This window comes from Podarcis cretensis (genome assembly GCF_951804945.1).
Source record: "Podarcis cretensis genome assembly, chromosome: Z".
Taxonomy (NCBI): Eukaryota; Metazoa; Chordata; class Lepidosauria; order Squamata; family Lacertidae; genus Podarcis; species Podarcis cretensis.
The window spans coordinates 8,478,330-8,491,114 of NC_137184.1; the positions used below are offsets into that span (position 1 = coordinate 8,478,330).

General features: G+C 46.0%; 2 protein-coding genes across 2 annotated transcripts in view; one reads left to right on the top strand and one right to left on the bottom strand.

Annotated features, from left to right (window-relative positions):
* Positions 1 to 1,267, bottom strand: part of NIBAN2 (niban apoptosis regulator 2) — a 101,527-nt gene extending 100,260 nt beyond the window's left edge. Inside the window, exon 1 of the mRNA XM_079962056.1 lies at positions 991 to 1,267. Within this exon, the coding sequence (XP_079818182.1) occupies positions 991 to 1,045 (55 nt within the window). The 5' untranslated portion in view covers positions 1,046 to 1,267. The remainder of the gene's footprint in view (positions 1 to 990) is intronic.
* Positions 1 to 12,785, top strand: part of SLC31A2 (solute carrier family 31 member 2) — a 543,264-nt gene that overhangs the window by 114,449 nt on the left and 416,030 nt on the right. The window lies entirely within an intron of this gene.

Sequence of the window (12,785 nt, forward strand, 5' to 3'; positions counted from 1 at the left end):
ATAATACCAAGATCAACTGGTTCCCCACAACCCCTCCCCCCGCCGAATTTTTTTTTTCTTTTCAGTTAGACGGTTAACACCTCCCCCTAAAAAAACTCAAGTGAAATTCACATTATATCATACTTTGCAGAGGCCAGAACGATGTAAAATACTCAGTTAACCTAGCTTACAATTATTTCCATGGGGAGGCAGTCTCCCCAGCACAAAAAACAAAATCAGACCCCACCACGCCTAAAAATGCATGGGCGGGGGGGGGGACGGGACTCGAAGTTGTATCCAACCAAGTTCTCCACGGAATAGACATAGTGAAATAAATGAACCCAAGTTAGCCATGCCCACCAATTTCAAGGAGGTCTACTCCGAGTAAGGGGAGCATCAGTGACAACCCTCAAACTGTGTTGCGTCCAAGGTTAGTCGCGGTCAGAACAGACCCGCTGAAATAAAGACACGACTAATTCAGGCACATTCACTTCAACGAGGTCTACTCTGAGCAGGGGTGCCTGCCAACTTGAATAAAATGGAGGGGGCAGGTAAGCTCAACCCCGCATAATCGATCACATGATGCGGTGCGCGCACACACACACACACACACACACACACACACAATTTGAATAGCAATGCCCATCAACTTTAGGGGGGACTCATATATTTTATTGGGGAAGTCAAAGACCCCTCGGCCCCTAGGAGTTGGCTCCTATGAGTCGGAGGAGAACTCGGATGGAGCTGATCCTTCGTTTTGGGGGTTTTATTCCCCCTCCCCATCGCCAAGCTACACGGCGGATGTATCCAACGCTAGCCTTACTCTGAATGAATCCAGTGAAAAACGAGAGGCACGGTTCCCTTAGTCGTGCCAATATGTCTACTCGGAGGAGGGCTAGCATTGGACGCGACAAGAAAGTAATAATAATAATCAATTCAGACTTCCTGGGGTTGTTGTTTGCAGCCGACAACATGCTCGGCCGGCCCGCGCCGACAACCAAGACGCCTCACCTGCGATGAACTGCCGCCTGCTGTCGTCCAGGTGTGCCGAGATCACGTCCCCCATGGCGGAGAAGGAGAGATCGAGACGCAAGGAGAGGACGAAGAGGATAAGGAAGAAGCAGCGGCTGGAGAAAAGCCAAGCCCCGGCTAAAGGCGACGAGGAGAGGAAAACGAAGACGTGCCCTGCCAGGAAACCCACTCCATGAGCAAGCGAGGAATAGGCGGACGCGGTTTGGTCCCAGCTGGCCTTGCCTCGCGCCCAACTCGCCTACAACTCCCAGGCTCTCCCTTCCCGGGGACACGCCTTTTGCCTTCAACGCCGCCCCCTTTCTTCTCCGCCTCTTGCTTATTATTTCTTGCGCTCCCTTGCAGACAGGCAGGCGGCGAGAGAAGAAAGAATTGTACGTGCGTGCGTGTAAGAGGTGTGGTTGTCTTGATTTCTCTTTTTTTGTTTACTAAAAATAAATAAAATTTAAAAGCTGTTTCCGGTGTGCCACTCCTATTATTATTATTTAACTTTTATTTAAAAACTTTCTGCACTGTGCCACAGCCACTATTTAATTGTGCCACTATTCGTAAACCACAATGTGGCCATCGGACGAACGGCACTATGCAAATTTATGAAACTAAATAGTATTCTAATTTAAATTTTATTTTGAACCGATTTCCGCTGTGCCACTATCAATACAGTAAGAACTGCAACTTACATGGGGTTACATTCTGGGGATCGTGCCCAAAGCCAAAATTGCATACAGTACAGTCAAAGCACATCGGGCGCAATGGCGAGTGGGATTGCGAAATTCTTTCCCCTCCTAGACGTCAGCCCCCATTCTGCCACCCCCCGTTTTAATTTTTTAACAACTTTTTTTGCCAAGCACATAAAGCTGAATGCGCACAAGTTAAACGTGTGTTGGCTGCAGGCTTACCAGTGGCGTAGAGTGGGTTGTCAGCACCCGGGGCAAGGCAAGTAATTTGCGCCCCCTAACCCGTGAAGGAAAGCATTTCTTTACACAGTGGTTAATTAACCTTGGAACTCACTTCCACAAGAGGCCGCCATGGGCATCAACTTGAACAGCTTTAAAAGTGCATGTTCACTCAGAAGAAAGTCTCTTTGAGGGCAGTAGCATTTACTTCCAGGGTGGCGCTGTGGGTTAAACCACAGAGCCTAGGACTTGCTGATCAGAAGGTCAGCAGTTCGAATCCCCGTGATGGGGTGAGCTCCCATTGCTCGGTCCCTGCTCCTACCAACCTAGCAGTTCAAAAGCACGTCAAAGTGCAAGTAGATAAATAGGTACCGCTCCGGTGGGAAGGTAAACGGTGTTTCTGTGTGCTGCTCTGGTTCGCCAGAAGCGGCTTAGTCCTGCTGGCCACATGACCCGGAAGCTGTACGCCGGCTCCCTCGGCCAATAAAGCGAGATGAGGGCTGCAACCCCAGAGTCGGCCACGACTGGACCTAATGGTCAGGGGTCCCTTTACCTTTACGCTTGCCTACCTGATCCTAGGCATGTCTACTTGCAAGTATGTTTCCCTGAGATTGATGGGACTCCCTCCCAAGTAAGCACGCATAGGATTGTTGCTTAACAGAAGCACATCCCACTTAGCTGAATGTGACTAACTCTGGAAAGCATGCCTGGAATTGCAGCCTCAAGGCTGTAGCCAATGTTAGCCCTACTCAGAGTAGACCCAATGAAATTGATGGGTCTGTTTATTTCAGTAGAACTTAGCTGGATACCACAAGTGGTTTTTCTACAGCAAACATCCGGCTATGTAACCTGGCAAAAGATTGGAGTGGGGTGGGTTGCGATCCTGCATACATTTCCTTGGAAGTGAGTCCCATTGGATTCCATGGGACATAACATCTAAACAGTCACTTGCAGGATAGGCCTTTTTAGGTAAAATCCCATTCTCATTTCTCTAGGAGGAAGTGAGCACAAGAGGGCCTTAGAATCATAGAATCATAGAGTTGGAAGAGACCACAAGCGCCATCGAGTCCAACCTCCTGCCAAGCAGGAAACACCATCAGAGCACTCCTGACATATGGTTGTCAAGCCTCAGCTTAAAGACCTCCAAAGAAGGAGACTCCACCACACTCCTTGGCAGCAAATTCCCCTGTCGAACAGCTCTTACTGTCAGGAAGTTCTTCCTAATGTTTAGGTGGAATCTTTTTTCTTGTAGTTTGGAACCATTGCTCCGTGTCCGCTTCTTTGGAGCAGCAGAAAACAACCTTTTTCCCTCCTCTATGTGACATCCTTTTATTTATTTGAACATGGCTATCATATCATCCCTTAACCTCCTCTTCTCCAGGCTAAACATGCCCAGCTCCCTTAGCTGTTCCTCATAAGGCATCGTTTCCAGGCCTTTGACCATTTTGGTTGCCCTCCTCTGGACACGTTCCAGTTTGTCAGTGTCCTTCTTGAACTGTGGTGCCCAGAACTGGACACAGTACTCCAGGTGAGGTCTGACCAGAGCAGAATACAGTGGCACTATTACTTCCCTTGATCTAGATGCAATACTCCTATTGATGCAGCCCAGAATTGCATTGGTTTTTTAGCTGCCGCGTTACACTGTTGGCTCATGTCAAGTTTGTGGTCAACCAAGACTCCTAGATCCTTTTCACATGTACTGCTCTCAAGCCAGGTGTCACCCATCTTGTATTTGTGCCTCTCATTTTTTTTGCCCAAGTGCAATACTTTACATTTCTCCCTATTAAAATTCATCTTGTTTGTTTTGGCCCAGTTCTCTAATCTGTCAAGGTCGTTTTGAAGTGTGATCCTGTCCTCTGGGGTGTTAGCCACCCCTCCCAGTTTGGTGTCATCTGCAAATTTGATCAGGATGCCCTTGAGTCCATCATCCAAGTTGTTGATAAAGATGTTGAATAAGACCGGGCCCAAGACAGAACCCTGTGGCACCCCACTAGTCACTCTTCTCCAGGATGAAGAGGAACCATTGATGAGCACCCTTTGGGTTCGGTCAGTCAGCCAGTTACAAATCCACTGAGTGGTAGCATAGTCAAGTCCGCATTTTACCAGCTTCTTTACAAGAATATCATGGGGCACCTTGTCAAATGCCTTGCTGAAATCAAGGTAGGCTACATCCACTGCGTTCCCTTCATCTACCAGGCTTGTAATTCTGTCAAAAAACGAGATCAGGTTAGTCTGACATGACTTATTTTTCAGAAATCCATGCTGACTATTGGTGATCACAGTATTCCTTTCTAGGTGCTCACAGACTGTTTGCTTAATGATCTGCTCCAGAATCTTCCCTGGTATTGATGTCAGACTGACTGGGCGGTAATTATTTGGGTCCTCTCTTTTCCCCCTTTTGAAAATAGGGACAACATTTGCCCTCCTCCAGTCTGCCGGGACTTCGCCTGTTCTCCAGGAATTCTCAAAGATGACTGCCAGTGGTTCTGAGATCACATCTGCCAGTTCTTTTAATACTCTTGGATGCAGTTCATCTGGCCCTGGAGACTTGAATACATCTAAACTAGCCAAGTATTCTTGTACTATCTCCTTAGTTATTCTGGGCTGTGTTTCCTCTGCTGAATCTTTTGCTCCAAATTCTTCAAGTCGGGCATTGTTTTCTTTATTGGAGAAGACTGAGGCAAAGAAGGCATTGAGGAGTTCAGCCCTTTCTGTGTCCCCTGTTTGCATTTCACCATCTTCTCCTCTGAGTGACCCCACTGTTTCTTTGTTCTTCCTTTTGCTACGAACATACCCATAAAAGCCTTTTTTGTTGCTTTTAACCTCTCTAGCAAGCCTGAGTTCATTCTGTGCTTTAGCTTTTCTGACTTTGTGTCTACACGTGCTGGCTATTTGTTTGAATTCCTCTTTGGTGGTTTCTTCCCTTTTCCATTTTTTGTACACATCCTTTTTTAATTTTAACTCAGTTAAAAGTTCTTTAGATAGCCTTGCTTCCCAGTAAGCATACAGACGGCCAGGCTGCCACAGAATTAAGATTAGTCTTGTTTGACAATGCGCTGGCTTATACCACAATAAATCTGTCAGTCTTTAAGATGCCACAGCCTCTCTGTTGGGTTTACAGCAATCTGGACATGTCAATAAAAAAATTAGAAGGAGCTATATCAACACGTGGCATGTGATCTGCAATGTGACAGTTTCAGTTTCCTTCCTTCCTTCTCATTATTGCAGGCTTCAGTTTAGTTCTCTAGATTTCCACATTAGTTTGTGATTTTTAAAAGTTTTTTTTTAAGTCCTGCAAATTCATCAATATTTTAAGATGATTTTTTTTCTAATACACACATTTTTGTATGCAATTCTGCCTAATATTTTTTTGCAAAGCAATTTCCTCTTATAGGATACATTTTTGTATGTCCTTTTCACCAATACAGTACATGCACTTCTATATAGGCTTCACACAAATTTGGGATGCGGGGGGAGAGCGGGTTGTACACATTGCTTGACTGGAGAACAGCATTACAAAAATTCAGAAAAGTTCGACGGCTGAAGCATATTCATCATTTGATCTGCATATTGTATTGGAAAGCATGAACTGTGGAAGGTCGCCTTTCATTGTACATTGAATCAGATGCAGAAGTGGATCCACTATGAAACTAATGAAGTTTAAGCCTCGGGCCCCTAATCCCGGAGGAGCCCCAGAACCACATTGCTTAAATGTTTTAGGTCTAGTAGACCCAATTTGAGTTGCACGACTAAAATTCTTTGATTTTGTTGTTGTATACAGTGGTACCTCGGGTTAAGTACTTAATTCGTTCTGGAGGTCCGTTCTTAAACTGAAACTGTTCTTAACCTGAACCACCACTTTAGCTAATGGGGCCTCCTGCTGCTGCGCCACCGGAGCACGATTTCTGTTCTCATCCTGAAGCAAAGTTCTTAACCTGAAGCATTATTTCTGGGTCTGTAACCTGAAGCGTATGTAACCTGAAGCGTATGTAACCTGAGGTACCACTGTATATTTCAACAATCCCAAAGTTTGAAAGTCAGTATCACAGATGTAAAAGGTTGTTGCAAACAAACCTGTTGAAGAAGATAACAGTGGCTCCCCAGTCCTTGCTGCTGATTGTGAAGGGGCCCCCATAACAGTTCAAGCTTCAGGGCCCCCAAAATGTAGGTCTTCCACTTATCAGACTTCTCCCCCATCCCAAATGCCAATACGTTGCTTGGTGGTGTGTAGACTGTGCTCCTAGGAAGGAATCGAAGTGCATCTTGTCCATCATCTCAACAACACAACACTAAGTAGGGCACAGAATGGTTACCCTTTATAATTTGATGGTATTTCAAGTACCACCAGACTCGTTGCTTCCCCCACACTGTAAGTAATTTCACCCAGGAAGCCCTCTGTAAATATCCCTATGTTGGGATTCTAGGAGGGAGGGAATGGCATTGAGAAATGATGGATAACCTCTGGCCTACTGGGTGTTCACAGCCATGGCAAATGTAATCATCTTGATTAAAAGATTGTGCTTCTGCAAATTAATCCTATGTACATTTCATCAGACGTGAGTCCCATCAGTCAAAGCGTTTTCACAAACAACCAGAAGAAGAAGAGCTCTGGAGAATGGCCAATAGCCCATCTAGTCAAACATGCTGTTCTAATGGAGAACAGTTGCCTACAGTTTCTGGGTCTATTAAGGCTTCAATGGGGAATTCAAGAAACTCAGGAAGACGGGAGGTTAGAGCTAAATGAACTTTGGTGAATTGGACGCAAAAGCAGGGATCTCAGAGTCTTGAACCTTCCCCTTGACCAGCAAAGGTAGAATTATGTAAATATGATAACATAATATATACACATCGACTTGATTTGTATAATGTATACAGGTCACAGAAATTGGGATAATACAAACCTTGTTGACAGCAGCAGGATATGACCCTTTCCTTCTCCTCCCTTCAGCAGGGTTTCCAAGGGTGATTAGGAACAGAGGAAGCTGCCGTATACTGAGTCAGACCCATTGTTCTAGCTAGCTCAGTATTGCTTGCATTGACTGGCAGCAGCTCTCCAGAGTTTCAGGCAGGATTTCAGCCCCACCTGAAGATGCTGGGGATCAAACCTTGGATCTTCTGCATGTCAGGCATTTGCTCTACCACTGAGTGACGGGCAGGGGTGGCCCATTCCATTTCAGTGCCTGAGGTGAAATGAGAAGATGCTGCCCCACTGCTGTCATAGCCTCAGTTACTGGGGTTGTGTGGTGGTTTCTGGCTTCTAGCAAGATCTCACAGGGCTCTTGTAAGAAGCTGCCACCATTGCTACTTCTCTGTGCTTCTCAGGCAGTGGTGGGTGCCTACAAGATTGCCAGAGAAGTGAAAAGAAGTAGCTGCAATTTCTGGCAAGATCTTGCTGGAACCTGGAACCTGCCTCAAACTGCCTGGTTAAAAGGCTGCTCTTTGCCACAGTACTTCTGTGCCAACAATGTTTTCATAGAAAACTGTTTTCTGCTGCTCCAGAGAAGCGGACACGGAGCAATGGCTCCAAACTACAAGAAAGAAGATTCCACCTAAACATTAGGAAGAAGTTCCTGCTTGGCAGGGGGTTGGACTCGATGGCCCTTGTGGTCTCTTCCAACTCTATGATTCTATGATTCTATGATTCTATAAATATGGAGTTGGAAGGGACCTTAAGGGTCACCTAGTACAACCACCTGCAACACGGGAATCACAGCTAAAGAATCATTGACAGATGGCCATCCAACATTTGTATAGAAACCTTCAATGACTGAGAGTCCTCCACCTTCCAGCGGTGTCTGTTTTGCCCGATACCTCTGTTTGCTTAAGTGAGCCTTGACAGCTGGTGGCTATTAGCTTTGGACACACTCCAAATGCTTGGGTATTGGTGGCTGGAATGTAGTCAGCAATGGGGACAATTAATCAATTTGTGAGCACTTAGGGAAAAAATACTGTGATTACTGAGATCCAGCATAGATTTCTCAAAAGCAAGTAATGCCAGACAAATCTCTATTTTTTCCATTTTCTTTTAGAGTTACAAGCTTAGTGGATCAGGGAAATGCTGTGGATGTAGTATGTCTTGATTTCAATAAGACTTTTGACAAAGCCCCCATGATATTCTTGCAGAAAAGCTGATAAAATTTTGGCTGGTGGATTTATAGCTGGTTCACTGACCAAAAGGGTGCTCACTAATGATTCCTTGTCATCCTGGAAAAATGTTACAAATGTGGTGCTATAGAGTTCTGTCTTGGGACTGGAGTTGTTCAACATTTTTATAAATGACTTGGGTGAAGGTATTGAGGGGATGCTCATCAAATCTGCAGAGGACACCAAACTGGGAGGGGTAGCTAATACCGCAGAAGACAGAATCAGGATCAATATGTCTTTAACAGACTGGAGAACTGGGCCAAAAATTACAAAATGAATTTAAATAGGAATAAATGTCAGGTTCTGAGATAAGACGGGGGACACCTGGATTGCCAGGATCTACGAGTCTTAGTAGATCACAAGCTCAGCATGAGTCACCAGTGTGATGCAGCAGCCCATACAGCTAATGCTATTTTAGGATGCATCAACAGAAGTATAGTGTTCAGATCAAGGGAAGTAATAAACCACAGAGCCTAGGGCTTGCCGATCGGAAGGTCGGCAGTTTGAATCCCCGCGATGGGGTGAGTTTCCATTGCTTGGTCCCAGCTCCTGCCCACCTAGCAGTTCGAAAGCACCTCCAGGTGCAAGTAGATAAATAGGTACCGCTCCGGCGGGAAGGTAAACGGCGTTTCCGTGCGCTGCTCTGGTTCACCAGGAGCGGCTTAGTCATGCTGGCCACATGATCCAGAAGTTGTACACCAGCTCCCTTGGCCAGTAAAGCAAGATTTACCCCAGAGTCGTCTGCGACTGGACCTAATGGTCAGGGGTCCCTTTACCTTTACCTGTTCCCCCTTGGTCAGACCACATCTGGAGTACAATGCCCAGTTCTGTGCACCTCAGTTTATGAAATATATTGACAGGCTGGAATGCATGCGGAGGAGGGCAACCAAGATGATCAAGGGTATGTTTAGCCTGGAAACAGCAGACTGAGAGAAGAGATAGCCATCTTTCAATATCTAAAGGGCTGTCACATGGGAGATAGAGTAAACTTGTTTTCTCCTGCTCTGGAGAATGGCTTCAAGTCTGACTAAACATCAGGAAGAACTTTCTGACGTTAAGTGATATTCAACATTGGAACCGTCTCCCTCAGGAAGTTGTGGACTCTCCTTCTTTGGAGGTTTTTAAGGTGAGTTTGGGTGGCCATCTACCATGGATGCTTTAGCTGAGATTCCGGAGGACTAGGGTCCCTTAAATCTCTACATCTCTATAGTTCTATCATATATCTTTTCTTGCGACTTAAGTACAGGGTCACTGGCAGGGGAGGTAGGTACTATGTTGCTTTAACCACTAGTGTTGTTGTCTGACTGGATACTTTCCTGATCCCTCCCTTCCCACTCAACTTGTAAGTTTATAAATAAAAATGTGTTCCCAAAGCACTATAAAGGCTTCGTTTCTCACAAGGAAAAGGACTGTGTCACAGTGCCCCAGCAATTCCTTTCCCCATTTGTAGAAGCCAGGAGGCTGGAACAACATGCCATCAAATCCCGTCTTTTGGAGTCAGCATTTATTTACAGATCCTCATTTGTCTGAGGTGGGCGGGAAATGTTCTTGCATTTGAGAAGTAAAGGCCATCTTACAAATGGCAAAATCTCCCCAGTGGAACAATTCTATATCCCACCCCCCACCCCCAAAAAGCACCTCCCCATTACTTCCTGGCACCCAGGCTGTGCAGAACTCCTACAGCTGCAATTTTCTTGTTGCTGAGTGTGTCAGGAGCAAGCTTTGCTCCAAGTTCATGGGCAAGGCGAAGGGCTGTAGCTCAGGGGTATAGCATCTGCTTAGCATGCAGAAAGTCCCCTTCTCCCCAGGCCACACGCATCACTGGCCTGGCATCACACTATCCTCGTTTCTGCCAGACTGGCAAGCACCCTTGAACTCACATTGTGCCTCTTGCTTGCCTGGATGGAAGACAGAGAGGTGTTTGTAGGAACTTTCCTGTTGTAGAAGGATTGACTTTCACATTCATTGCTACACTCGCTTTTGCCACTTTCCCCACCTTCCATGGATATGTGGACCTTGGAATGTTGCTCAGAAGGGAGTGTGGCCCTCTGGGTGAAAAGAGCCCCTGCCTCTCCTACCACTACCACCACGGTGTGCAGTTGCTTCTTGGAACCAAATCTCCCCACCCTGCACTGCTGCCTTTGCTGCAGCCACGATTGCAAGAGTTCCCTTGCCCAAGTTGTTCTCATAAACCCAGTTGTGCAGGCTTCCTCCTGCCCTAATCTCCAGGTGTGTCCTGCAGAGACAGGATCCAGAAACAGGGGAAGGTGTGGGAACTTCAACCTAAGCGAAGAAGTGGGGAGGGATGACTTGGGGGGCGGGGGGCGGGAGGTGGAGAGTTATTGGCCCATGGCCTGTGCTCTCCCTCCCTCCCTCCCTCTCTTTGCGTAAACACACCTCTTCCAGCACCTACTTTGCAAAAGGAACATGGCTGAGGCGTCTCCTGTCTGAGCCCTCCTCCTGTTGGCCTAGTGGGTAGGTGCCAAATGAATGCAGAAGTGGAAAAACTGAATCGAGGTGTTTGCTTTACAGGAAAAAGTGAGGGAGGGGGGCAATGCTCTCGTGTGCTGGCTTCTTTCTTTCCTCCCACCCCAAAGCCGTTTCTTAAAGATTCCCATTTAAATTGGGCACCAGAGCGCAGGCTGAGCAGACCTGTGCAAACAGAGGTACATAGTTTGAGACTTCCTGGCCAGCTTTAAAACTGAAAATGACTTGAACAGAAATCCTGAGCAAACCTACCAGGACACTCTCCTCCCTTCTCTGGTAGACACACAGCCCAGTCTGTAAACCTGGGCAAGCACCCATCCTAAAGATTGGAATTTCTCTCTTTTCCCAAACCATAAAGGTTTACAGAGAACAGTCAGGGAGGTGTATCTGGTGCAAATAATCAGCAGCATTGCTTAGACTCTGGACCCTGCCAGATGTCCTTTTTATTGTGCAATTGTGATTATTTGTGCTTGTGATTTATTGATTTGTTGTTCTATCTTTATTGGTTTATTTTTGTTCTATCTCACCTTTTTCTCCAAGGAGCTCAAAGCAGTATGCATGGTTCTCCTCCTCCCCATTTAATCCCAACAACCATGCATGGTAGGAAGTGCTGAGAGGGAGTGGCTGGCCCCTGGTTACCCCGTGAACTTCATGGCTGAGTACGGATTAAAACCCTGGTCTCCGAGGTCCTGATCCTGGTCCAGTACTCTGGACACTATGCCATGCTGGTTTCAGGACAGTTCTGGCAATTCCACTTTCTTTTTTTTTTTTTAATTAATTTTTTAGAAAAATTTTCTTTTACAGATTTAAATGACACATTCATATCCACTATAATGCCAAATTCTTTTGGACTTCCCCCCGCTCCCTCCACAATCCTCATAATTTTATATTTATTTCACATTTCCTTTATAATTGTATTGCCAGTTAATTAATCTTTACAGCTCTTATCCCTCTCACAATACCCTTTCTCATCACAAAGCCTCTTTAAATCCAACTAGCGTTGTCTGTTCATCACAAATATTTTCCAGATAAATCGTAAGCTTTCTCCAGTCCTGTGTGAACTTGTGATCTTTCTGATATCTAATTTTTCCTGTCAGTTTGTCTAGTTCAGCAAAATCCATCAATTTCCGTCTCCATTCTTCCAATGTTGGTAATTCTTCTTGTTTCCATTTTCTGGCAATTCCACTTTCAACAGCTTGCACCTGCATACATTCAAGTGTTGGGCATTCTGCATTGTTTCCAGTCTGTGCATGTCCCACCGCTTCATGTTGAAATCCTTCACATTTCATACCACACGTTACATTGGGGCATTTTGTCCCACCTTTAAGAACATAAGAAGAGCCAGCTGGATTAGGCCAATGCCCCATCTAGTCCAGCATCCTGTTCTTTGCCCAGTGGTCAGGCAGATGTCTATAGGAAGCCTGGGCAGGAACGAAACAGCAGTCTCCTTACTTGCGATTCCCAAAAGCTGTTATTCAGTGTCACAACGTCTCTGACAGTGGAGGGAGAACATGGCCATTGTGGCCAGTGCCATTGATAGTCCTGTCCTCCATGGATTTGTCTCATCCTCTTTTTAAAGCCATCTAAATTGGTGGCCATCACTACCTTCTGTGGGACAGAGTTCCATAGTTCAACTATATTCTGGGTGAAGGACTCTCTTTAATCTGTCCTGAATTTTCCAACATTCAGCTTTGTTGGATTCATTTCTTGGAAGAATGGAAGAGCACACCACCCAGCTAGCAATAACGTGGCGAGCATCCTTGTGGAAGCATCTCAGAACAACTAATAAAGCAGAATGCTGTGGGGACAGCCCACTACTAACACACTATCACTGCATCGGAGGCATGTAGAACATACCTGCAGAAAAAACCACCCATATGCAGGGGCCCTTTTTGGATCTTAGGAGACTGTAATACTCACCTCAAATTAGAAGTGATCCTTAAGACCGTCCTCCCCTTTCCCCCACCTGATATTTCAATCTATGCCTGAGAAGATTCCTACACCTGCACTCATTCTCTTCCAGGCTCCCAGACCTTCTCTTCTGTCCCAGTTCACTGACCAAGCTGAAGGTGCCACTGCCAAGTGACAGGAGAGAGAGGGGGGAAGGTGAAATCCTGCACCTCCTCCCCCAAGCTGTGGTTCTCCAGATGTTCTTGGACTTCCAACTCCCATCAGTCTGAGCCAGGATGGCCTAGGTCCAGTTGGTAGAGCATGAGACTCTTAAGTTCAGGGGGTTGGACTAGTTGTGAG